The 25,849-nt window shown below is 37.2% G+C and overlaps 2 protein-coding genes across 2 annotated transcripts in view; one reads left to right on the top strand and one right to left on the bottom strand.

Moving 5' to 3' along the window:
* The window catches only part of LOC106133251 (bicaudal D-related protein homolog), a 105,256-nt gene extending 102,601 nt beyond the window's left edge, over nt 1–2,655 (bottom strand). The window contains exon 1 of the mRNA XM_013332914.2: nt 1,886–2,655. Within this exon, the coding sequence (XP_013188368.2) occupies nt 1,886–2,332 (447 nt within the window). The 5' untranslated portion in view covers nt 2,333–2,655. The remainder of the gene's footprint in view (nt 1–1,885) is intronic.
* A 2,014-nt stretch (nt 2,656–4,669) lies between these two features.
* LOC106133200 (outer dynein arm-docking complex subunit 1) lies at nt 4,670–25,470 on the top strand. Its single transcript, XM_013332845.2, has 10 exons — nt 4,670–4,788; nt 6,771–6,893; nt 11,087–11,281; nt 16,190–16,329; nt 17,849–18,023; nt 18,935–19,114; nt 19,985–20,135; nt 21,008–21,179; nt 22,430–22,568; nt 25,327–25,470. The coding sequence occupies exons 1-10, from the start codon at nt 4,717–4,719 to the stop codon at nt 25,447–25,449; spliced, it is 1,470 nt and encodes a 489-aa protein (XP_013188299.2). The 5' UTR covers nt 4,670–4,716; the 3' UTR covers nt 25,450–25,470.
* Nucleotides 25,471–25,849: the final 379 nt, after the last annotated feature.

The raw sequence follows: 25,849 nt of genomic DNA, 5'->3' as shown, positions 1-25,849 counted from the left end.
TAAGTAGCAGTACTCTTGTAACACTTGCTTGGCAGTGGACAATATGGCTGGTTTGATAAAAGAGTGCAATTGTCTTTGGTATAAACTTAAAATAAAAACAAATATACTATTTTAATGTTTAATAATGTATTTTGGGATTGTTCTTTTAGGCGATAGGCTAGCAACCTTTAAGCCAAATTATTCTACCACTAGCTGTGGAATAATTATTTTAGGTATCATTCAAGGATGAATTTTTTTGCAGCGTGATGTTATATAGACTAAGCCTTCCTCGATAAATGGTCTATTCAACACAAAAAGAATTTTTCAATTCGAACCAGTAGTTCCTGAGATTAGCGCGATCAAACAAACAACCTCTTCAGCTTTAAATTATAAGTATAGATTAAGCCAAACAGCTGAACGTGGCCAATCAGTCTTTTTAAGTCTGTTGGCTCAGTCATGGGATGTAGACGTGAATATACGTATGTATGTAAAATGTATTTTATTCCTGTCAATCAAATAATTTCATAAGAACGCAAGAGATACTTAGGTAGGTATATCAATTTTATCAAAACTGATAAAATTCCGACACCATAAGTTAATGTCAAAATCGAGATGTCAGGAAAGGTTCGCGAGCTAAGTTCGCGAGATATTTGATGATAATATTTCGATAAGATACACTTTAAGATAATAAAAATGTACTAGAGGCCGCCCGCGACTTCGTCCGCGTGGAATCATTCCCGCGGGGACTCCGGGATAAAAAGTAGCCTATATGTTATTCTGGGTCTTCAGCTACCTACATACCAAATTTCATCGTTATCGCTTCAGTAGTTTTTGCGTGAAAGAGTAACAAACATCCATACTGACATCCTAACATACTCACAAACTTTCGATTTTATAATATTCGTATAGATTGTTGCTTAATACAATGAATGTACTTTGAATAATATTTGTACTGGTTTTTTTTATCAACTATTGGAATAGGCTATTTGTCTTCCATCGCACCTTGCAAGTGAAGATGAAGACGAAGATGTCATATGCCTATCCAAGAGATACCCATTTATTCTACTTTAGAATGTACGCGGACAGTACTTGTCTGGGAATATAGACGCAGGCAGTTCATTATACACCTCAGCTACTCGAACCGAAAAGGAATTATCGAAGCGTTTAGTTATTTCTTCTTATTCAACTATTCTGGTATTTCAATGACAAACGTTTTCTATATTATACGGTTAAACGCACTTTGCGTTGTCAGATGCTAAAAAAAATAACAGGTTTTTTTCATACTACGAGCAGCTATAGGTAAAGCTTTTAAAAAGTTGAATCTCATAAAAACGGAAACGAAAGAAACGTGATAAATACTAAAGTTGGTACTTTGTTTTAACTGAAATGCCAAATATTTCATTGTTCTCATATTTTCATAACAAAGACTAGTTTTATAACAGAAGTAAGTACCTATGAACTTTATTATGTATACATTCTTTGTTATATTTTTGTATTCCATTTGGGTTCTGACTTACCTACTAGTTCTGTCTGGTCAAGCACTTTGTAGATATCTAGTATTTTTTTTAAATATAACCATCGGGGTTATTGTCATCTGATTCTCAGCTCTCAGATAAATAAAAAAAAATACTTTCAAAAATTGCCGTGGTACGTTTTTTACTAACCCATCCAGTGTTCGGCCAACTTTACAATCTTAGGTACTCGGAACATTCAAACTTATTTTACTTTTGTTAATTAAGTATCATCAAAAATCAAGGAATCCTAATTAAAAACATACACCTAAGTGCACATACGCAATTTACCTAATTAATTCTCGCTAATTACACAAAAAGAGAACAAACAAACTTCAACACTCGGAGGCCCTCGAATTCGTAACAGTTAAGATTCAATGTAAATAAAAACTTACCTCAAGTTTTTTGGAGTACTCCTCAGCTATGCGCTCCTGCTCCTTCTTCAATTCCTCGTTCTTCTCCAACAGAGCCTTCCCCAATTCGGCTGCCAGGAGCAAATCAGACTCCTTTTGCTGCAACTGCGTCCAAACGTCCACATCCTGACTCCCTTCCACTCCAACACTTGAATCTCTAACTGAAGACATTTCTTTCACGTACTCTTCCAAATCTTCATAGAAATTCTCAGCGGATACACTCAAAACTGATGGGGTTATCCTGTTCCCACTTCTACTTCTGCTACGTCTATGTCTTATAGGTGTCGATGATCTCAAAATATCACCTCTGCCGACAAATTCTGTTTCGTCTGTGATAAAATTGGGCGATTTACTGTGATCTGGCGGTTCGGGGTTGTGTTTAGAAATTTTTCTACTTCTACTAATATTTGCACTAACTTCACCGGCCATTTAATCTACTGAATCGTCGCTAAAAACTACTTGTGTAAATTAACTTTGCACTATTTTCTCGTAACTATTGTTCTTTTTGAACAGTTTCTCTATGGCCTGTTGGAATTTCGTCGACTTTGGCATTTGGATTTTCACGTTCTTGAATATGTTCTTTTTCAGTTCTAAATCCTTTTTCAGTGCCATTATTGTTAGTTTTTTCTCACAGTTGAACAAACATTTCGGTACACTGCACTGCACTTCACTGACACGAATATGAACGATGTTACATCGATACACACGCGGGCCATACGCCGTGTACGCAGATGTCGCCTCGACAACGGCTCGGGCACAACAGAACGGTGGAAACCTTCGAGGCAGAACGAACCCTGATGGTCAAAGATTATTTGTCTTGCAGATGGTTGATTATATAGATTGTAGACAGTCGCTCTGTGCGACAACCGGTAAGATCAAATCATCTAGGACCAGGTAGTGTTAGTGCTAATAATGCAACTAATATACTCTCGATTATATGTTAATACCTAACATAACATATAATCACGTCTATATCAGATGCGAAGTAGACAGAGCCATCAGTGATCATAAGACTGAATGTTATCAATCAGTCAGTAAATGCAAATTTTTATTAATAACTAGATTCATAATGTTATTTAAAGGGTTAAGAATTTTTGTACATAAATTTAATTATTTTTAATTTATATACAAAAATTCTTAGCCATTTCGATCTAAATAAAATAATATCAAGGAGGTTATAGGACATTATTATAAATTAAACTTATTACACACAGAATAGTAGACAGAAATAGATGCAAATGAGAACACAGTCATACTAAATATTGAACTAATTTCTTAAATTTCACAATAAATTTTGAATAAAATTTATTGAAAGCAATAAGAGTAATCCTCTAGAAAGAATACAAAGTGTAGGTAAAAATCAGCAACAATAAAGTAACTTAATCTTTGTCATAACCAACACGTGCGAAGGTGAGACAGCTATAACAGGTACATACAGAAACTCTATAAGCTAGAAAGAGACGGATATATCTACCAAGGTGAACGAAGAGAGCGGCGGTATGGCCGTCCAAAATGGTGCAATACTTATTTTTATTGTTAGTAAACTACAGGAAGTGATCTCGGTAATCCTAAAGGCATGGATTTATTTTCATTACATGCCTTTGGCAGCCTTGACTTTTAGGAATCACGTCAGTCGTCGAGATATGGTTGATTGGCAAATTTTTTTTTTTAATACCCTATTGCCATTTTGCTATTTTTGTAGTTTTTTTATTATACACTTAAAATACGTTGTTGTATCCATTGGTACTTTATTATTTTTAAATTTTATATTTTTTTTTAATTACCAACGATGGTTTTGTCAACTATATTTTGTAAATATCACATATTTTAACGTAAGTTAAATATGTTTGTAAATAAAAATATTTTAAATTATTTATATACATATTTTGTATTTTACAACAAAACTGTCGCGTTGACAAACAAATTCAATTTTTAAACAATAAGTATTATCGTATTAAAATTACATGTTTATTAATACCAATGGCACATACTTAGAAATTTGGCAGCGGAAGGGTTAAGCGTACATACGTACTCATGCGCATCATGCGATACCGCAGATGTCAAAAATATGTTTTCCTTTATACGCTGATGTTTTTTCTAGTAACAGGATTTTTTTTTAATTATACACTAATTTCTCTAGGAATCCGGACGTTTTTGGTCATGATCCTGTCATGTTTGTGTCCATGATAAGTCAGGTTTTTACACTATGCGATTCCCGTCAGACCTCCGCAACCCTTGCAGGTTTTCCTTCTAAGTCATATTACATAATTATGCAGTTACTTAAAAATGCAAACCACCACAATAAGAGCGATCAAACTTCTTAAAATAACACAAAAAAAAGAGTAATTGATTGGTTGAAACCTTGCATCACACTTGTTTTTCAAGCCGGTTAGAGAAAAAATAATAATAAAATAACCAAAATATTAAAATGTATGTAATATAAAAAAAAAAGAATAGGACTACTCCGTCTCATTCCCATGAATGTCGTAAAAGGCGACTAAGGGAACACTCATAACCTAAGGATAGCATTCTTCTTTTAGGCGATGGGCTAGCAACCTGTCGCTAATTAAAATTGTATCATTAAGCCAAACGGCTGAACGTGGCCCATGAGTCCTTACAGCCCTGTTGGCTCTGTCTACCCCACACGGGGTATAGACGTGCTTATATGTATGTGTTATTGAATCAAGTAAGACAGTACAGTCACCTAGCGACAATATCGATTTATCAAATGTTAAACACTTGTTCCATCACACAATAGGCGGTGAAGAGGTGCTGTGAATTCTTCAAATAATCCTAAGAAGAATAAAAAAAAAATGGCGGCCCCAACTGATGATGTGGAGATGGAGAAGATAGCTGAAGATGAGCTGGCTAAGCTACAGAGACAGGTAAGTACGAGTATTGTACACGTTAATTGTTCATGCGCTTTGAAATTATAATGTGTTACGGGAAATATCTAAACACAAAACATAAGCAAACAAACATCTGGTCACGTCTATATCCCTTGCGGGGTAGACAGAGCCAATAATCTTGAAAAGACTGAATGGCGACATTCAGCTTTTTGGCTCAATGATAGAATTGAGATTCAAATAGTGACAGGTTGCTAGCCCATCGCCTAAAAAAGGAAACCCAAGTTTGTAAGCCTATTACTTAGTCGCCTTTTACGACATCCATGGGAAAGAGATGGAGTTGGTCCTATTCTTTTTTGTATTGGTGCCGGGAACCACACGGCAATATTTCGATTTCTACATAGACATGCACTTCTAATAATTCTGTGGTTTGTATCGACTTTTATGGAAGTTTCTTAAGTTATCATTGGCAATAACAAGAAAATCTTCAAAAACGTTATGCCGTGTGGTTCCTGGCACCAATAAAAAAAAAATAATAGGACCATTCTATCTCTTTCCCATGGATGTCGTAAAAGGCCACTTAGGGATAGGCTTATAAACATGGGATTCATCTTTAAGCGATGGGTTGGCAACCTGTCACTATTTGAATCTAAATTCTATCATCAAGCCAAACAGCTGAGCGTGGCCTATCAGTCTTTTTCAGATTGTTGGCTCTGTCTACCCCGCAAGGGATATAGACGTGATTATATGTATGTATTTATGTACGTCAAAAAAACATAAAGTAAATTATCAAGTTCGTAATGCGTGTAGATATATTAAATCACGGAAATATAATTTTTCAACAATAGATATATAATATTCAAGGTCTCACTTAAGGAACTTGCCAATCTAAAGTACTTAACTAAAGTATTATGGAATAGGATACTGTTATAATAATAAAGTATAAGAGTTTTACCTTACATATACAGGGTTTGTACAAAAAAAAACAAAACCTTTACTTATGAAATGAAGGATTTTTGAACGCCGGTGGTCGAATGGATAAGGTGCCCAGTTAAAACGAGTGTTGCTCATAAAGGCACCGGTTCGAATCCCAACGCGGCCAATGTACCAATGACTATTTTAGTATATACATTAGTTTGAATACTAACCGATGCTCTTACGGTGAGGGAAAACATCGTGAGGAAACCTGAACATTCAGGCAACTGGATGTGTAACCATGATCGATCCAATACGGGTCAGGTTCCCCTGCAAGGGTTGCGGAGGTCAGACGGGAGTCGCTTCGTGTAAAAACCTGACTCACCCAATCCAGGATCCATTGTCAAGGGCTAACCAAGTGCTCCTCTCCAGAGTGGTGTGGATGCAACCGGGACTAAATCCAGGAGGGAGATAAAATGAAGGATTTTGGGTTGCGTCCCTGATATGAGTAAAGTAATCGTACGTACTACTACATACATACATATACATACCTATGGTCACGTCTATATCCCTTACGGGGTAGACAGAGCCAACAGTCTTGAAAAGGCTAAATGGCCACGTTCAGCCATTTGGCTTAATGATAGAATTGAGATTCAAATAGTGACAAACAAATACAAATAGAGGAAAAGAATCCCAAGTTTGTAAGCCTATAGCCTAGTATATAGCCCCTTAGTCGCCTTTTACGACATTCATGGGAAAAAGATGGAGTGGTCCTATTCTTTTTTATATTAGTGCCGGGAACCACACGGCTACTAAGCGTAAAACTAAATTTTTCATGTTTCTCTCATAGCTCGCTGAGAGATCCTGAGCCTATTTAAGAGGCCCACATTTAGAGATTACATCTGGGCTTCACTCCCATGAGAATAAGTAGCACATATTACTCCCAAAGGTCTATTCCACTATGTCTGTGCCAAATTTCAAATCAGTCCAGTAGTTTTTAAACTTCGTTCTTATTTCGTTATTCGTTACAAACATAAAAAAATACAAATCTTTTCTCTTTATCATTAGTGTGGATGTAGATTCAACATATTCAACGATATTTCCAGTTCCGTGTAATGGAGATCGACCGTGCGACGGTGATGAGCAGCGTGCAGCCGACCCTCAGGGTCCAGAGGAACATCATCAGAAGCCTCAACAATGAGCTGGACAAAATTATGATCGAACTCAAGGTACATACATACATACATCCCGGTTACATAAATACATACATATGATCACGTCTATATCCCTTGTTGGGTAGACAGAGCCAACAGTCTTGAAAAGACCTAACGTGCCAGGAACCACACGACACTCCATAAACTACTCACCGCCTTGCAAATAAATGCATGCAAATTGTATAATTAACTTTCATTTTGGTGACTACCGCCAGGAGATTGGTTCAATTGAATTAAATCAATTCAATGAGTATTTTTTCCTTTTTTGTTTAATATAATCACGTCTATATCCCACGCGGGGTAGACTGAGCCAACAGTCTTGGAAATACTGATAGGCCACGCTCAGCTGTTTGGCTTGATGATAGAATTTAGATTCAATTAGTGACAGATTGCTAACCCATCGCCTACAGAAAAAATCCTAAGTTTATAAGCCTCTCCCTTAGTCGACGACGACTTATTTTTACGACATCCACGGAAAATACGTGGTACTATTCTTATTGGTGCGAAAAAAAGAATAACTTCACTACATACACGGCTGGTATTATATTAAAAGTCTTTTTTAATGTGATTAGACATAAGTCCTAACCTTATTCTACTTTCTAACATCATAAGGCATAAGGAAATAACCTAATTGTTGAGTGGTGATAACAATAAAAGAGTAGCCGTTGCCGTACGAACCATTTATTTATACAAATAGTCGTAATTCTTAATGCAACGTCCATGGCGCAAGCGCAACACAGGCCTTTCAATTGTATGAGATTAGTTTTCGTAATACTAATGGATGGATTGGAATTGGGAATCATAATAAGATAATTTTAGTCAATTTTAAAATGGACGTGACTCCTTTTTTTTACACATCTGTGAAATATAAAAACTAATTTATGTTAAGCTTTCAATTCTAAACTAACTACCTACTTATCTTCCCGCCAAATTTCTTTAAAAAAATGATGGATCAAACTGAGAGATGTAATTGTTACAGAAACATAATGGGAACTATATTTTCTATCACCAAAATTTATATTTGTCATCAAGTTGTATCACCTAATAAATAGATCTATCGCCACGAAATATTTTCGTTCTCAGATAAACAAAAATTGTTCCCAGTTATGAATTATCAAATTAATGTTAATATATGTGTAAAATAAGAGATCGATAACCAATAAAATTATATTGAATTACATGAATATAAACTTCGTTCTTATAATAATAGTTTTGTTACTTAAATAATAGCTCTGTGCTCAGAATGGTAGATCTGTCACCAAATAAATCGATTATCGATCCCTGACTGCGACTCCTTTTTATTTGATATTTTGTCACCAATACAGTAGTAACATTTTATTTCGTTCAGATATTAAATTAATAGTATTCGTTACCAATTTAATACATCAATTTATAATTTTAATGAAAAAATGATCAAAGGGGCGGAGACAAATTGGCGCGCTTTAAAAATTGACCAATCCGGCCTCAACGATGGGTAGTAGTTAACTATTGATTATTTTAACTTTAATTAAGTGTTTTATCTACTATTCTGCTAGCCATAAGCCAGCTATTTTAAACCAGCGCTGATTGTTCAGTGGTAATTATTTTCAACAATAAATATTGATTATTTTAACTTTAATTGTTTTATTTACTACTCTGCTAAAAATTTTATTTAAATATAATTTATACTACCAGTGGAAATTTAGAACCTTGGGAGTCTAGTTAAGTAGCAGAATCTTTTGGTTGAAACGATGATGACAACCCTAATTTTTTATTTGAACTTAATGCAATTTTCTAGTAACATAATATGATTTATTGGTGATCTCTTTAAATTAGTTTGCTTAAATACTTATTAGGACACACCTATTATAATACATACAAAAACATTTATTTGGTACTAGACCTTATATCTCAGGATTTTAGGTGATTTATTGTGGAACTGATTTTGCATTGTTTGGTGACTACATTTTGGTGACAGATCTACTATGTTGAGGACAAACCCTATTATTTAAGAAACACAAAACTAATTAAATTGGTGATAGCTTAAATGATACCCAAACATAATGATTTTGATAACATCTCATAACAATTTTCCTTCCTATTTTTTTATTCGGTTTTGTACGTTTTTCTTTTTACAATTTTTTCACAAATTATTATAGGCCTTACATTATTTGGAATTAGGCAGAGATACGAGCTATTCATTTTTTTTTTAAATAATTATATTAAATTAATTTCGGTTTAAACGGTTTTGTAAATATATATATAATCGTCATGATTTTTGTTTGTTCATGTTTCTTGGCCAAACAAGAGGCTACTACGTGCGTAAACGCGAATTAGATGACATTTTTTCAGTGTAAGACCCTCAAAATGTGGACAGCACGAGCTCTCAAGGTTTCCCAACCTTCGTCGGTACAGTCAGCCAATAAATAAATTTATTTAGGACAATACTACTAGTTTTTTTGAATACTTAAATTTTTTAATTGGGAAAAGATTGCCAAGATTTGGTATACTTTATATTTGTGTAGAGAGAGCAGCGTTGATGGGTATCTGCTATTTGATACAACTACTAGCTTGGCTTAATGTTCAAACACACTTAAATCAATACAGGTAGTAAAACAGTAGGAAAAGTGTATCTGTGTACATTGAATGTAGGTATTAAAAGCCAAATTTAGCTGTACCCGCGTAAATTTAAGGAAAAATACAGGTTTTTTGCACATGCCACAGGAACTATCGGGGATTATCTATAGTAAATATAAAAGTACCCTCTGTCCATCTTTAGACATTTAATTTTATATGTACATGCAAAATTTCAAAAAGATTGGTTTTTTAGATAACGCTTGAAGACTGTTGTTACATAATTAAATACTTATTTTATTCATTAGCAGTGCAGTGCATATTTATTATGTGTGTGACTATACCACAATAATAAAGTAGGTAGTATGCGCTTGTAGAAAGCGAAATTTGTTTGTCACAGTCACGTTTATGATGTTAATTTAAATGTGTATGACATATTTCGAAAGACATTAAAAAACAATGGTTTTGTAAGTTTTAAGTAAGTAGTTTGTTGTAAAAATTAAACCGGTTAATTAATTTTCTTGCACGTTATTTTCACTTTACTCTACCGACAAGCGTAGGTAAGCATTTAAATTTAAAATGATGAAAATGTTATTTCCTAAAAGTTGCTACATAGAAAGAGATATATATATACACTTAAGCACACAGCATATATATATGCTGTGTGCACTTAAGAATGATAAATGTGTAACTATATATGTATATGATAAATCTATATATATCACAGCAAATATCTATGGGAAAGCGATGGAGATGTCCTATCTAAAGTACAGAGAACCATACGGCAAAGTATTATTTTTTTAAACAAAATCTTAGAGTTTCAATTAAAACTATCCAAAAGTTTAATAAGTTAAACTTATAACTTAAAGTTAAAAACTTTAAGTTTAAAGTGACTGACAATATTTGTGAACTTTGCATAACAGTTTTTTTTTATAACAAAATAACCTTTGTCCCTATGAGAGCAGACCCCTAAGCAATAGCTAGTTCCTATTTTAGACTATACTAGTAGCCTGCCATGTCTCATACACACCATAATTATATTACTCGCGGATAAGGTACCTTCATAACGGTGAAACATTTTTCAAAATCGGTTCAGTTCCCGAATGTTAGCAGTTACGAACAAACCAACTTACATGATTGTTTGTTTGTTTAAAAGGGCCAATCAATCATTTAAAAATTTTGCCTCGTTGTAATTTTATTATAGCTAGACAATTGTTTTACCCACAATTTCGCACGCAGCACGAATCAGCGCCATCTATTGGGGTGTAGTGTACAGTTGCGACAGCGCCCTCTATGCTTGCTCGTTGAGTTATTTTATTATAGTTTTTTCTATTTTTCGGCGAATTAAGCCATACAGCTGGACGTACACTTTTAGTCTTTTCGAGACTGTTGGCTCTGTCTACCCCGCAAGGGATATAGACGTGATACATTTAGGTTTGTATATGTCTCTCTCTCATCCTCAATTTTGTTACATACATCCGTAGATCACGCCTTACCTTTTACCGGAAGGGTAGGCAGAGACTATCTATCTTCCCACTTGCCACGATCCCTGCATACTTCTATCGCTTAATTCATAACTATTTTTTTAATGCAAGCTCGTCTATTTCGGGTACTCTTGACCTTACTAAACACTTGTTCTTCACATTTTGTTACAGTTAACAAAAAGCACGTCGAACGTTCTAGAAAACGCTAGAACTCGGGAGAAGCTGATCTCCTTGCTGAAGGACCATGAGAGATGTTCAGCCGAGGTCAAGGAACACAGAGGCACTATCACCGAACTGGATTTCCTCTTGAAACAGGTGCAGAAGGAAATCAAAGGGCTGAAGACCAGAGGAACGGGATGTGAGATGGTAATTAAAGATGAGCTAGCATCGCTCGCGGTTTCATCCGCTTGAAAATTAGGCTGTTTCCTTCCTACACATACATACATATGGTCACGTCTATATCCCTTGTGGGCTAGACAGAGCCAACAGTCTTGAAAAGACTGAATTGCCACGTTCAGCTATTTGGCTTAATGATAGAATTGAGATTCAAATAGTGATAGGTTGCTAGCCCATAGCCTAAAAAAGAATCCCAAGTTTGTAAGCTTTGTATTTGTTTGTATTTCCATCCTATTCGACACTATAGGTATTCAATGACATCCTGAGACAAGCGGTCGACAGCGCCGACGACCCCGTGGCCCTTGAGCACCAGATCGTGCGAGACGACGGCAAGCGCCCCGACGGGATGTCAAGACGGCTTTTGTGGCGCAGCGGTAGTACGCTTGTCTGTGACACCGGAGGTCCCGGGTTCGAATCCCGGTCAGGGCATGATGAGAAAAGAACTTTTTCTGATTGGCCTGGGTCTTGGATGTTTGTCTATATCTATAAGTATTTATTATAATATCGTTTAGTTAGTATCTCGTAACACAAGTCTTGAACTTACTTCGAGGCTAACTCAATCTGTGTAATTTGTCCCGTATATACATATTTATTGATACTCTGGCGCATGGGTCGCGCCCTGGTCTGGGACGCCACTTGCGCAGACGCTGGCGGCGTCCTACCTCCCTGCGACCAGTAAACAGGCTGGTGCGGCGGCGGACGCCCGGGAGCGGTTTAAGACCAATAAATACAGTTGTCCGAAACCGCCGAGCTTGCATGAAGAGAGTTATGAATGTGGATGAAGCGAAGGAAGTATGCAGAGATCGTGGCAAGTGGAAAGAGGTAGTCTCCGCCTACCCCTCCGGGGAAGAGGCGTGATTTTATGTATGTATGTATGTCTCGGCACCCAGTACGGTCTCGGTACCCTTTGGTGTCGAGACACTAAGTCTTTGGGGAAAAGGCGCGCGAGAGCTTCACAAGGCGCTCAGCAAACGTCTGAGGGAGGCAACAGGTGAAACTCGCGCGGGCAGCTCTCTTGCGCAGCGTAATGCTATTGCAATAACACATTGAAAGGCCATATTCAACTGTATGGTTTTATAATGGAAAACACAAGAAATCCCAAGTTAATAAGCATATCCCTCAGTATAGTCTAAGATCCGGCTGCAAAATCACTACGTTCATCGCGTAGTTAATCAAACTCACATTTTAACATACATTTATGAATAGGATAATACATAGATAATAGGGTGCCAGTCAATAAGTGGCCGCAAGTAATTTTAATTAAATTAATGTTAATTAATTTTCCAAAAAAAATTTCGTTCACTTGTTTTTTAAATAAAATATCATCCACATCATAGAAATGTATGTAAAGAATTCGAAAATCAATGGGTGCCGTTACACACTCGGCCGCAACTACTACGCAGCCAGGTGTAAACAGGTAATATTTTGGTCTATTTATACGTTCATGTCGTACACGCATGTTTTTTATATCAAATTAAAGCTAATTTTTTTTTTAATATGATGATATATCGCTGCCTGTGAATAAATGGCCGCAAATTAGGGTTGCTAGCTGTTAAAAACTCGAGGTATCCGAGATAAAGTGAAAGAGAGTTAGCGCGTAACGCCACTTGTTAGACAAGGATGGCGAGTACCAGCTGTGCGAGTATTTGAAGCCATTGCGCACGCGTCAATAGTCTATTCTAAAGTGACGGAAACCACATGGCATTGTACATATATTCTTACAAATTTAGTCAAAATTTAGAGAAAAAGTTGTCTACAGAATAAATTTTCTATAAATTGTAAAGATGAAAAAATAAAAAAAAAACGTAGACGACCCGTGAGAGATTTGAACCCCCGACCTTTACATCACTAGGTAAGTGAGAACGCTCTAACCGCTGAGCTAACGGGCCGATGATTCAATTTACAAAATTATTTTTGATTTTATTATGAATCTGTGTAACAATATGTCCTTAAACTAAACAATAAAAATATTTTAAAAAAATTAACATTAATAGCTATTAAATGTTGTAGAAACAAAGTACCAAGTTAATAATTATTTGTTTTAATCAATAAATATAACAAAAAGTATGAATTAAAAACAAAATTCTGTCTGTTTGTATGTTTTCTAATCTCCGGAACTACTGAACAGATTTGAATGAAACGTTTTTTGTTGTATAGCTCTTATGCCTGGCCAACATATAGGATATAATTTATTTTGGTATCTGGAACAGCTGATATCGCACCATAACAACTCAGCTAAACTATAGGAAATATCAAAATGACGTCTTAACAAAAGTAGTTAAACCAGATGAGCATTTTCTTTTAAAATTTGAAATGCACTCAAAATCTACCGACATATTTTGGCACAGAGACAGATATTACTTTCTGAAAATTCCCCCAGGAATTAACCTCTTCAGATCTAAGGCAGAATGGAGTATTATACATTAAACCGTCAGGAGTTACATGGGCTACTTATTCCTCCGAAAATTTCCCCCTTGGGCAAAACTCAACTGTAAAATAAAAAAAAATGTTTACAAAATTATAATTTTTATTAGCCATATCACTAGAACTGTCTAACATTCAATAAGAAAAAAAAAATTGACCCGTGAGAGATTTGAACCCCCGACCTTTACTTCACCATGTGAGAACGCTCTAACCGCTGAGCTAACGGGCCGTTGTTTCTCATGACAAATTGTAACAATCTTAATAAAAATGTTTTTTTTATATAATTTTAATAATTACAGGGTAAGGTAGCCATATTAAAAATATTAGCATTCGCTCACTTAGCGAAATCTTTAAAGATTCTCAACATTATAATGTCTTCCAATCAACTCCATCTCGTACCAGGTGACTAAGGGAAAATAACCACATTCATCCCATGCAGCTTTTACTATAAATAGGAGTTAGGTTTTCCTGTAAAAGTTGGGCAAGTCGGATAGGAGCAGCTTCGTGTAAAAAACTGAATTATCCCGAATAATGGTGAAAATGCGCACCCCGGGCTCATCTCCAGAGAGGTGAGGCTGGGAAATGGATAAAAGGCAGGAAGAAAGCAGAAACCAAGCATTAAGAAGTATGATCGGTTTAAAATTAAGACACAAAAGAAGACACAGCGTGGTAAGGGCAAGCTGTGAAAGCTGTTTGTTTTGTAAAAGTTTGTTTTTTTTAAATTTAAGAACTAACTTTTGTCGGTGGAGTTAAGTGTAGCGTGCTCCGTTCATCTCTTTTCTTTGTTAATCTTTTGGAGAACCAAGTATAAAACAATTTAATCAAATAAAGGAAAAAGTAAAAGGTGCATTAATTGCTGGTACTACAAGCTATGTAAATACCAAAGACGAAGCCATGGCGGGCCGCTAGTTCAGAATATTATAAAACCAATAACAAAAAAAAAATGACTCGTGTGGGATTTGAACCGCCGACCATTACATAACAAAAGTCCGGACCGCTGAAACAATTTTATGAATCTATTTAAGTGACGATACTCGAATTAACGTCCAAAAAATATAGAACTACCCTCAAATAGTACCAACTATGTGTATTATGCAAAAAAAATACGGTCGAATTGAGAACCTTCTCTTTTTTTAAAGTCGGTTAAAAAAATTAATTAATTATCTATGTTTTTGCATGCAAAATATAACCTAACGAAGAAGTAAATACTGTGAACCCTTAAATAATTTTACCTGTAATAAGGATAACATAACATTATTAGAAGTTTACATATTTATCTACCTACTTAAAAATAATAGTCAACATACATATACATACATATAATCACGTCTATATACCTTGCGGGGTAGACAGAGCCATCAGTCTTGAAAAGACTGATAAAGCCACGTTCAGCTGTTTGGCTTGATGATAGAATTGAGATTTAAATAGTAACAGGTTGCTAGCCCATCGCCTAAAAGAAAAATCCCAAGTTTATAAGCCTATACTTTAGTCGCCTTTTACGACACCCATGGAAACGAGATCGAGTGGTCCTATTCTTTCTTTTATTGGTGCTGAGAACTACCCGGCAACCGGCAAAAAAAATAAAAATAATACATATACATACTTTATTTTTCTTCTTATTATGTTAATGTAACTTTTGAGCACTAGGGGCGAACCACGGCTTAGAGTTCCAGAAACCGCACGGCATTTTTTATTTAAGTACAACAAACTCAAATAAAAATAAGATAAAACCGATTAAAATATAATAATAGGATAACAATAAAATAAGCTGTGGTTTTTACAATAAAAAAATCATATTAAAAAAAAAGAAAAATGATCGACTCGTGGAGGATTCGAACCCCCGACCTTTACATGTTACACAGAAATGAACGCTCTAACCACTAAGCTAACGAGTCGTTGTTATAACTTTCAAAATTATAAATCAATTTGTTTTCAATAATAAACTGCGCATCTACCCTCGTTACAAATAATTCGACTACCCTCAAACTGTTTTTATGAGAATGTCAAAAATTTTGCGCCAAATTAAGCATACTCTTACTGAAAAAAGAAGATGAACTCGTTTTTTAAACTTCCAGCCGAAATAACTGACATCAGTGACTTGACCACTCCATATCTACCCACGAACGTCGTAAAACACAACTAAGGGAAAGGCTGATAAACTTGATATTCTTTTAGGCGATGACCTTCCCAATTTGAATCTCAATTCCATCCTTAAGCCACAACTGAATGTGGCCTTTAATTTTTTGCAAAACTATTGACTCTGCCTCCCACAAGGGAGGAGAGAAGAAAGAGAAGTTGTGAAAACAATGAATCAAGTTTAGCCGTTTATATGTTTGAAGGTGAAAACCGTTTTTTTTATTTAGTAGTTATAATTAGATTTAAGTGATATGACGTCAATAAGTGATACCTTGTATCCAATTTTGAAAATAAATGTATTCTATTCTGTTCTACCAGGAGTATGCCAACACCCTGACAAGTCAGACGCTGCTGAGTCAGCTAGAGAACCGTCTTGACACAGCCATGAAGAAGTTCAACACTGTCAATAGCGAGAACTTCACCGTAAGATTAGAGATCGACAAATTGCTCAGAGACCGGTAGGTAATCATCTTTAAATCTTGGTAATTTGCGGTATGTGCCGTGTGGTTCCCGGCACTAATACAAAAAAGAATAGGACCAACTCCATCTCTTGATAGGCTTACAAACTTGAGTTTCCTTTTTTAGGCGATGGGCTAGCAACCTGTCGCTATTTGAATCTCAATTCTATCATTGAGCCAAATAGCTGAATGTGGCCATTCAATCTTTTCAAGACTATTGGCTCTATCTACCCCGCAAGGGATATAGACGTGACCATATGTATGTATGTAATTTGTGGTAAACGGGCCTCATGTATGGCTCTCGAAATCAATCTACTTCGATTTCGTACAGAAAGCATTAAGGTAACTCGTCTTTGCAGTAATATGGAAAGGATAATGAAGATGGCGCTGTGTGGCCTAGTTGCAATTTTTCCAGGGTAATATTATATATTTAAATTGGTGCAAATTAAAAGGTAGGATAGTTTTTATATCCATCCATCCTAAGCCGTAACGGGCCACTAGTATATATTTTAATATTAAAAAAGAAAGATGTTAGGAGTACCCGTAATCGTCGAACATGCATGAAAATGAATAATGAGTGTGAAGATTCTAGCTTGAAGATGTCTGTAAGGAACGTAGTAAGTGGAAATCCATAGTGTCTGCCTACCCCAAAGGGAAACAGGCGTGATGGTATGTATCATTTATTATGTTCGTGTTTAAAATCAGCGCCATCTAGTTTTATCTAGATGGAACTAATTCTTAACGAAAATATTTTCACATAAATAATAGATGGCGCAACTCCATTATAGTTAAAAATAAACGCCTTTCATTTTTAATACAGGTTTTTACCAATTTCTGATATACGATTTTTTTGTTCTTCTTTATCAGTTCTTTAGGTCTTTAGGTCGATGCTTTTTCTCCGTGAAAAATCGTTGAGTCCTTCGTCAAGAGGAATTAGTTTGTGCGAGTTATAGTGCCATCTAGCGGTAACGCTATGGCACTAATGCAATAATAATAACCATACAAATTCTCGTTTGCTTACGTCGCAAATAAGGGTGAGGGATGATTTAAAAAATCATAGAATAACGACAGTCTTTTATTGGACTACTTTAACAATTTTTAAGAGAGCGTAGATTCAGCTAAAGGCACACATGAGTGCATGCAGTACTTCTAGCAGCTAGTAGCCGACTGAGGTTAGCGAGCTACTTCACTTGGTGAGCGCTGATGTAGACCAAAGGAGATTTATACAGGGTTCCCAGGCGGTGAGGGGAGCAGGGGAAGGCAGTACCACGGCACCATTGGCAATGGAATAGCAATCTATACCTTCTTAATCTAGATTCTTGGATGTTTATCTATATAAGTATTTATTATAAAATAAAGTATCGTTGAGTTAGTATCTCGTAACACAAGTCTCGAACTTACTTCGAGGCTAACTCAATCTGTGTAATTTGTCCTGTATATATTTATTTATTCCATCAGCTACACTTGACCGTCGTTTTTAAGGCTCTTTTTACCACTTAATAACTACTTCCAATTCCAGTCAATTCTTCAACATGATCTGGAAGAACCAGGTGAAGCGGCTGACGGACGGCAAGGCCCAAATCCTGGACCTGGTGGAACAGGCAATCACCACTTACGACCAACGAGAAGAATGGTGTTCGAAGCTGGACGCCCTCAAAGAAAAAGCGGCTATGGATTATAGGAAACATTGTATGGTTAGTTTATTTTTAGATTCTACGTCTTCTGGAATGTTCTATATCATTGCAACACAAATGAAAATATGAGGCTTTCTTGAATAAAGGGTCGGAGTAAGACTGACCTGTAAGCGTTCAGAATTAAACAGGTTCTTAAAATAATAAAAATTATCTTTACTATGTTCACACCATTAGAAATCAAATATAGCCTTTGGATATGACAGCGAACTACGTGATGAGGCTTTCTTAATTAAAGGAATGATAAATGAAAAAAAAATGTAAAACTGCAAAAAAAAAACAAAATAAAGAAAAGTTAATTTATAAATATTCAAGAACTAAGGCTTTACTTGCTTCCACACAGAACTATATACAGCCACAGAAAAAAAAGAATGTCAAAGGCCCGTGAAGGATTTGAACCCTCGACCGCCACATCTGATTTAACAAATGGGTGCTCTTACCACTGAGCTAACGGACCGTTGAAATATAGTTTTAAATTAAGAATCACATTTATTTATCTTGTAATAATGCACTACCCGCATTATCTATTTTTTTTTTCCGAACTACCCTCACATAAAGACATGACATGTTTTTATAATTTACATTAGAGAAGTTATACGTACTTAATAATAAAATATTAATGTTTCAAACAGACGAATTAATTAATATACCAATCGTAAGATTAATCTAGATTTTAGTTAGTCGCTCTGTGACCACGTATCATTGTACTCGTAACATGATTCGAAACGTCCAAGATAAAATATCAAAAGGTACGTTAAGTTTAATACATATATTATTTATAAATAGTTGTAATCTAGTTTATTTGCCGTGTGGTTCCCGGCACTAATACATTAAAAGCATGGGACCACTCAATTACTTTCCCGTGGATGTCGTAAAAGTGACTATATGTCTATATGTATGTATATTTACTACAGGAAGTGCGCGAACTCCAACGCCAACTAGACCACAGTCTAAAGTTAGAAGAGTTCTTGAGGACAAAAGGAACAGTCAGATTGACAGCAGCAGACGCTAAGGCAGAGGCGAAGAGGCTGGAGCAACAGGAGGCTGAATTGAGAGCTTATAATAATTACGTTAATATTTTAGAGGCTATTAAGGTAAGCTTTTATTTTCGATAAGAAAAGGAATGTGTAAAAAAAGATATAAAGGATGTGACACTTTAAATAAGGACGGACATACATACATAGGGTCACGTCTATATCCCTTGCGGGGTAGACAGACCCAACAGGCTTGAAAAGACTGAAAGGCCACGTTCAGCTATTTGACTTAATGATAGAATTAAGATTCAAATAGTGATAGGTTGCTAGCTCATCGCCTAAAAAGAATCCCAAGTTTGTAAGCCTATCCCTTAGTCGCCTTTTACGACATCCATGGGAAAGAGATGGAGTGGTCCTATTCTTCTTTGCATTGGTGCCGGGAACCACACGGTACTGCTATATAAGGGCGAGTTTATATCATTCCCATGGATGTCATGAAAGGCGACTTAGGGATAGGGTAGCTCAGTGTTTGAATACTTGTAGTATTTATAAGTAGTGTAAGTGCCGTGTGGTTCCCAACATCAATAGAAAAAAGAATAGGACCACTCCATCTTGTCCCATGGATGACGTAAACTGCGACTAAGGGACATGATTTTAAACTTGGCATTCTTTTTTTGGGCGATGAGTTAGCAACCTGTCACTATTTGAATCTCAATTCTATCATATAGCCAAACAGCGGAATGTGGCCTATCAGTCTTTCAAGCAGTCGGCTCTGTCAACCCCGCAAGGGATATAGACGTGATTATATGTATATGCATGTATTCTATCATATACCCAAACAGCGGAATGTGGCCAATCAGTCTTTCAAGACTCTGTCTACCCCGCAAGGGATATAGACGTGATTATATGTAGGTATGTTATGTTATAATTGACACATCTTTTGGGTTCACAACATTGGTTGACGTCGGATGGATGGACGGGTTCTCCCAGGAGTTTGCGGGTGAAGATGACGTGGACAAGTTGATCTTGGAGTTCAACCGTCGGGAGGAGGAGAACTATGCGCTGTTCAATTACATCAACGAAGTGAACACGGAGCTGAAGAACCTCAACGACAATGTGAAAGCGCTCAAAATCAACATTGGTGAGCCTATTTTATACATTACTAGCGACCCGCTCCGGCTTCGCGCGGGTGCGAAATTCGGAAAAAATTATACATAAAAACCTTCCTCTTAAATCCGTTGCGTAATTTTAAAGATTTAAGCATAAGTACAGACAAACAGACTAAAATAGCGACTTTGTTTTATACTATGTAGTGATGTACATTTTTAGCGCCGTGTGGTTCCCGGCACCAATAAAAAAAAGAATGGGACCACTCCATCTTTTTCACATGGATGTCGTAAAAGGCGACTAAGGGATAGGCTTACATATTTGGGATTCTTTTTTAGGCGATGGACTAGCAACCTGTCACTATTTGAATCTCAATTCTATCACTAAGCCAAATAGCTGAGCGTGGCCTATCGGTCTTTTCAAGACTGGTGGCTCTGTCTACCCCGCTAGGGACATAGACGTGATCATATGTATGTATGAATGTACACATAATCTTGATCAAATTAAGGACGTCCTGGCAAAGGGTGGTCAGGTCAAGAGTACCCGAAACCGCTGTGCTGTGTGCAGTGTAGTAGTAAGTATAATTAGATTTACGTGATGTGACGTCAATAAGTTTAGTAATACCTTGTATCCAATTTTGAAAATAAATCTATTTTATTCTATATCCCTTGCGGGGTAGACAGAGCCAACAGTCTTGATAACATTACGCCACGTCCAGCTGTTAGGCTTAATGATGGAATTCCCAAGTTAAGTCCCAAGTTACCTCAGTCGCCTTTTACGATATCCATGGGAAGATATGGAGTGGTCTAACCCGGGAACCACATCTTAATTTATATTTTTTAAGAAGTAGGTCCGTTATGGTGATCAGACCGAAATTACCCTGAATTTTTGGGGTTTATTTCACAGATGAGGAGCATGCCAAGTACGAAGCCAAGCTTCTCCAGCAGCAGGACAGCATAGAGTCCCTGAAGTCCACGCTAGAAGAGAAGAGGGAGGCCACGAGAAGACTGCGTTCTTCTTGCGAGAGGAGCGAAGAAGTATTGTCTGCGCTACTGCACCACATACAGGCTTTGGCACAGTGAGTTTAATACATACATACATACATATGATCACGTCTATATCCCTAGCGGGGTAGACAGGCTCTGTCTACCCCGCTAGGGATATAGACGAAAAAATAGTTCAGTATTGTCAATATCTATGTTTTCCTATGACCTTTATTACTCAAAGGTATATAAAAATCATCGAGTAATAAGTATGTTTATTTAGTTAACTAGCTGTCCCCGCGACTTCGGACCGCGTGGAATAGTGATTTTGGGCATCATTGAAGCCGTCAAGGATGAATAATTTACCCCGTCTTTTTTTGCTTCTTATAGTTGCAGCGTGATGTTATTTATCCCAAAGCCTTCCTCGATAAACGGTCTATTTAACGCAAAAAGAATTTTTCAATTCGAACCAGAAAATCCTGAGATTAGCGCTTTCAAACAAACAAACTCTTCAGCTTTATAATATTAGTATAGATTAAACAGCTGAGCGTGGCCTATCAGTCTTTTCAAGACTGCTGGCTTTGTCTATCCCGCAAGGGGCATAGACGTGATTATAGATATGAATGAATGAGTTAGAATAAAAATAAGAGAAATAATGGCAAAAGAAATAAAATGTTTTTATTGTAATGATGATGTAACCATTTTATAACATCCTGGTTGACCACAAGGCCGTTTGACCGTGACCATATATGTATGTGAGGTTGTAGGTAGCCATTTTAATATTATTTTTTTTAGTTACGTATACAGTTTTTTTTTCCGAATAACTTTTAAACTTAGTTTTAAAATACGAAATGTAGTGCGGACAGTAAAATAAGATCCTATCACTATTTGACTCTTAATTCTATCATTGACCTAAACAGCTGAACGTGGCCTATCGATATTTTCAAGAATAAATACAAATAAATATGTATATATATACACGGGACACATTACACAGATTGAGTTAGCCTCGAAGTAAGTTCGAGACTTGTGTTACGAGACACTTACTCAACGATACTATATTTTATAATAAATACTTATATAGATAAACATCCAAGACCCAGACCAATCAGAAAAAGTTATTTTCTCATCATGCCCGGGATTCGAACCCGGGACCTCCGGTGTCACAGACATACTACTGTGGCGCACCACAGAGGCCGTCAAATGAATATTGACTCTGTCTAACCCGCAATGGATATAGACGTGATTATATGCATTTATATTGTTCTATAATGTTTTATACATCTCTTTTATCAAAATAGAATTACTAAATGGTGTTGAGAAAAGATTTATTCTATATTCTCAGGACATCAGAATGCAACTCCCTGCCGCTCCTCAAACTGCTCGGGAAATACTTTGACGTGAACGTGACGAACGCTCGGCTGTACATCAAGAGCCTGGAGAAGAAGATATCGGAGGTCGTCGACGTGATCAGGGTTGATGAGGTGAGGCAGCCTTTGTTAATGGTGACGCACAAGATAACACAGGTTCAAATCCTACTAGCCATGTATACTCGGCTTTTGGGGTGCGCAGGAGCTGCATAAATGAATAAATATATATGGGAGAAATTGCACAGATTGAGTTTGTACATCAAGAGCCTGGAGAAGAAGATATCGGAGGTCGTCGACGTGATCAGGGTTGATGAGGTGAGGCAGCCTTTTTTGATGGTGACGCACAAGATAACACAGGTTCAAATCCTACCGCCGCCATGTTTACTCGGTTTTTGAGATACGCAGGAGCTGCATAAATGAATAAATATACTTCTTCTTCTTCTTCTTAGCCTTCTTCTATCAGCATTCTGATGTAGGCCTCCTTCATCTCCTTCCATTCTTCTCTATTTTGGGCAGTAAGAGTCCAATTGCTGCCCGCCACCTGCTTGATGTCGTCTTTCCATCTCATTTGTGGCCTTCCCCTGGGTCGCTTTTGGTCCCAAGGTCTCCAGTCTAGCAATCTTTTGCACCAAGATTCAGACTTCCTGGCAATATGACCAGCCCACTCCCACTTGAGCTTCGCAACTCTTCTGCCGACATCCGTGACTTTGCTGCGCCGTCTTAGGTCCTTATTGGTCACACGGTCTTTCAGACAGACGCCTACAATTTTCCGCTCCATATGCCTTTGTGCCACCCCAAGCTTGTGTATCACTTCTTGGGTAGTCACCCAGGTTTCGGCGCCATATGTCAGGACGGGTAGTATGCACTGGTCGAAAATTTGGGCTTTTTGTCGTGACGTCAGGTTCATGTTAAAAACATATTCAAGCTTGGAGTAGGCTGCCCACCCCAGTCTTATTCGTCTGTCGATTTCGTTACACTGGTTCTCTTTGCCTATTTTAATTTCTTGACCCAAGTACACATACTTTTGGACTTGCTCAATTTCTGTCCCTCCTACTTCAATCCTGATGTTGTTTTGTTGTTCGGATGTCATAACTTTGGTCTTATCGAGGTTCATCTCCAGTCCTACTCGTAATGATGTGTTGTGTAGGTCCTCGATCATCTCTTGTAGTTCAGTAGGGTTGTCAGCAAATAAGACTATGTCGTCCGCGAATCGAAGGTTGGTTAAACGTGCACCTGATATGGAAATACCTCGTTTTTGCCAATTCAGTTTTTTAAATACGTCCTCGACAACCAGCGTAAACAATTTAGGCGATAGGTTATCTCCCTGTCTTACTCCCCTTTTGATGTTAATAGGGTTTGTCATCTGCGGTATTGACACTTTCATTTTAGCGTTTTGGTAAACTCTGGCGATCAGCTGGTTGTATCTATGATCAACTCTTGCGTTCCTTAGCGAGTTATGTACGGCCCAAGTTTCCACGCTGTCGAACGCCTTTTTATAGTCAATGAATGCCAACCACAGTGGCATTTGATACTCGGTAGTTTTCTCGATGAGGACTCTCATTGCCAGAATGTGCTCTATTGTGCTGTATCCCGCTCTAAAGCCTGCTTGCTCGATTGGTTGGTAGAAGTCCAGTTTAGGTGTTATCCTGGTGGTGATAATCTTGGAGAAGAGCTTGTAGGTTTGTGATAGCAGACTTATGGGTCTATAATTATTTAAGTCCGTCTTGCATCCTTTCTTGTACAATATAATTACCACAGCGCTATTCCAACCTTCCGGTAGATCTCCTGAATGTAGGCATCTGTTGAAGAGAACTATTAGGGCATCCAAGAGTTTTTCTCCGCCTTCCTTGAGCATTTCGGGCAGTATCCCGTCTTCGCCACTCGCTTTTCCATTTTTAAGTTTGGAAAGAGCAAACATTACTTCCTCTTTCGTTATTTCAGGAATATCTTCTGATCCTACATTTCTAATAGTTAAGCGGTTGGTGTGGTCTGGTTCGTTAGTTTTTTGAGTTAAATATACTTATATGAGAGAAATTGCACAGATTGAGTCAGTACATCAAGAGCCTGCAGAAGAAGATATCGGAGGTCATCGACGTGATCAGGGTTGATGAGGTGAGGCAGCCTTTTTTAATGGTGACGCACAAGATAACACAGGTTCAAAACCTACCGCCGCCATGTTTACTCAGCTTTTGGGGTGCGCAGGAGCTGCTTAAATTAATAAATATATATGGGAGAAATTGCACAGATTGAGTTAGTACATCAAGAGCCTGGAGAAGAAGATATCGGAGGTCGTCGACGTGATCAGGGTTGATGAGGTGAGGCAGCCTTTGTTAATGTGACGCACAAGATAACACAGGTTCAAATCCTACCGCCGCCATGTTTACTCGGCTTTTGGGGTGCGCAGGAGCTGCATAAAAGAATAAATATGTAGACAGATTGCACAGATTGAGTTAGCCTCGAAGTAAGTTCGAGAATTGTGTTACGAGATACTAACTCAACGATACTAGGTATATTTTATAATAAATACTTATATACATAAACATCCAAGACTTAGGTCAATCGGAAGAAGTTTCTTTTCCCATCATGCCCTGGCCGGGATTCGAACCAGGAACCTCCGTTGTCACAGACAAGCGTACTACCGCTGCTCCACAGGGGCCGTCAAATAAGGCTTTGTGTGTGGTGGAGTAATAGGTTACCTGCCTACCTATGGGTTCAAATTTTAAAAATAATGAGATTTTTTTTAATTAATAATTTTGAATAGATGTTTTCTCTCCTTTGGTTTATTATGTCGTGTGCCCATACAGATTTTTTTTTACGTTTGCTGGGACAGCTACTAATATGGTAAAATTATTGTTTTTTTTTCTATACCCAGTACTTGCAGCGCTGCTCAGACATCAAAGACCGCACGCCGCCTTCGTCGCGGCGCCGGCGCCAGCGCCCGGCCGCCTCGCCGCGCCCCCCGCCCCGCCGCGACCCGCAACCCGCACAAGGATAGACCTTATGAGTATAGCCTAAAGTTCCGATTGCATTGAGCAGTTAGACAGAATTATAGAGATTTGCTCTTGATATCAAACTTAGTGAAATTGAGAATGTATTATCAAACAAAGAGCCGGCCTCGTTGCGACCCGCAACCCGCACAATGATAGACCTTATTCGTATAGCCATAAAGTTCCGATTGCTTTGGTCTCACTTAGTCGTACTTAGTGAAATTGAGAATGTATTAACAAATAAAGAGATTGGCCTCGCTGCGACCTGCAACTCGCACAAGGATAGACCTTATTTGTATAGCCATAGAGTTCCGATTGCTTTGGTCAGTTATAGACAGAATTATAAAAAGATTAACTCTTGATATCATACTTAGTGAAAATGAGAATGTATTAACAAATAAAGAGATT

The sequence above is a fragment of the Amyelois transitella genome, chromosome 22 (genome assembly GCF_032362555.1).
Source record: "Amyelois transitella isolate CPQ chromosome 22, ilAmyTran1.1, whole genome shotgun sequence".
Classification (NCBI taxonomy): Eukaryota; Metazoa; Arthropoda; class Insecta; order Lepidoptera; family Pyralidae; genus Amyelois; species Amyelois transitella.
The sequence above is the reverse complement of the archived record's forward strand: the minus strand, read 5'-3'. Positions and strand labels throughout refer to the sequence as shown.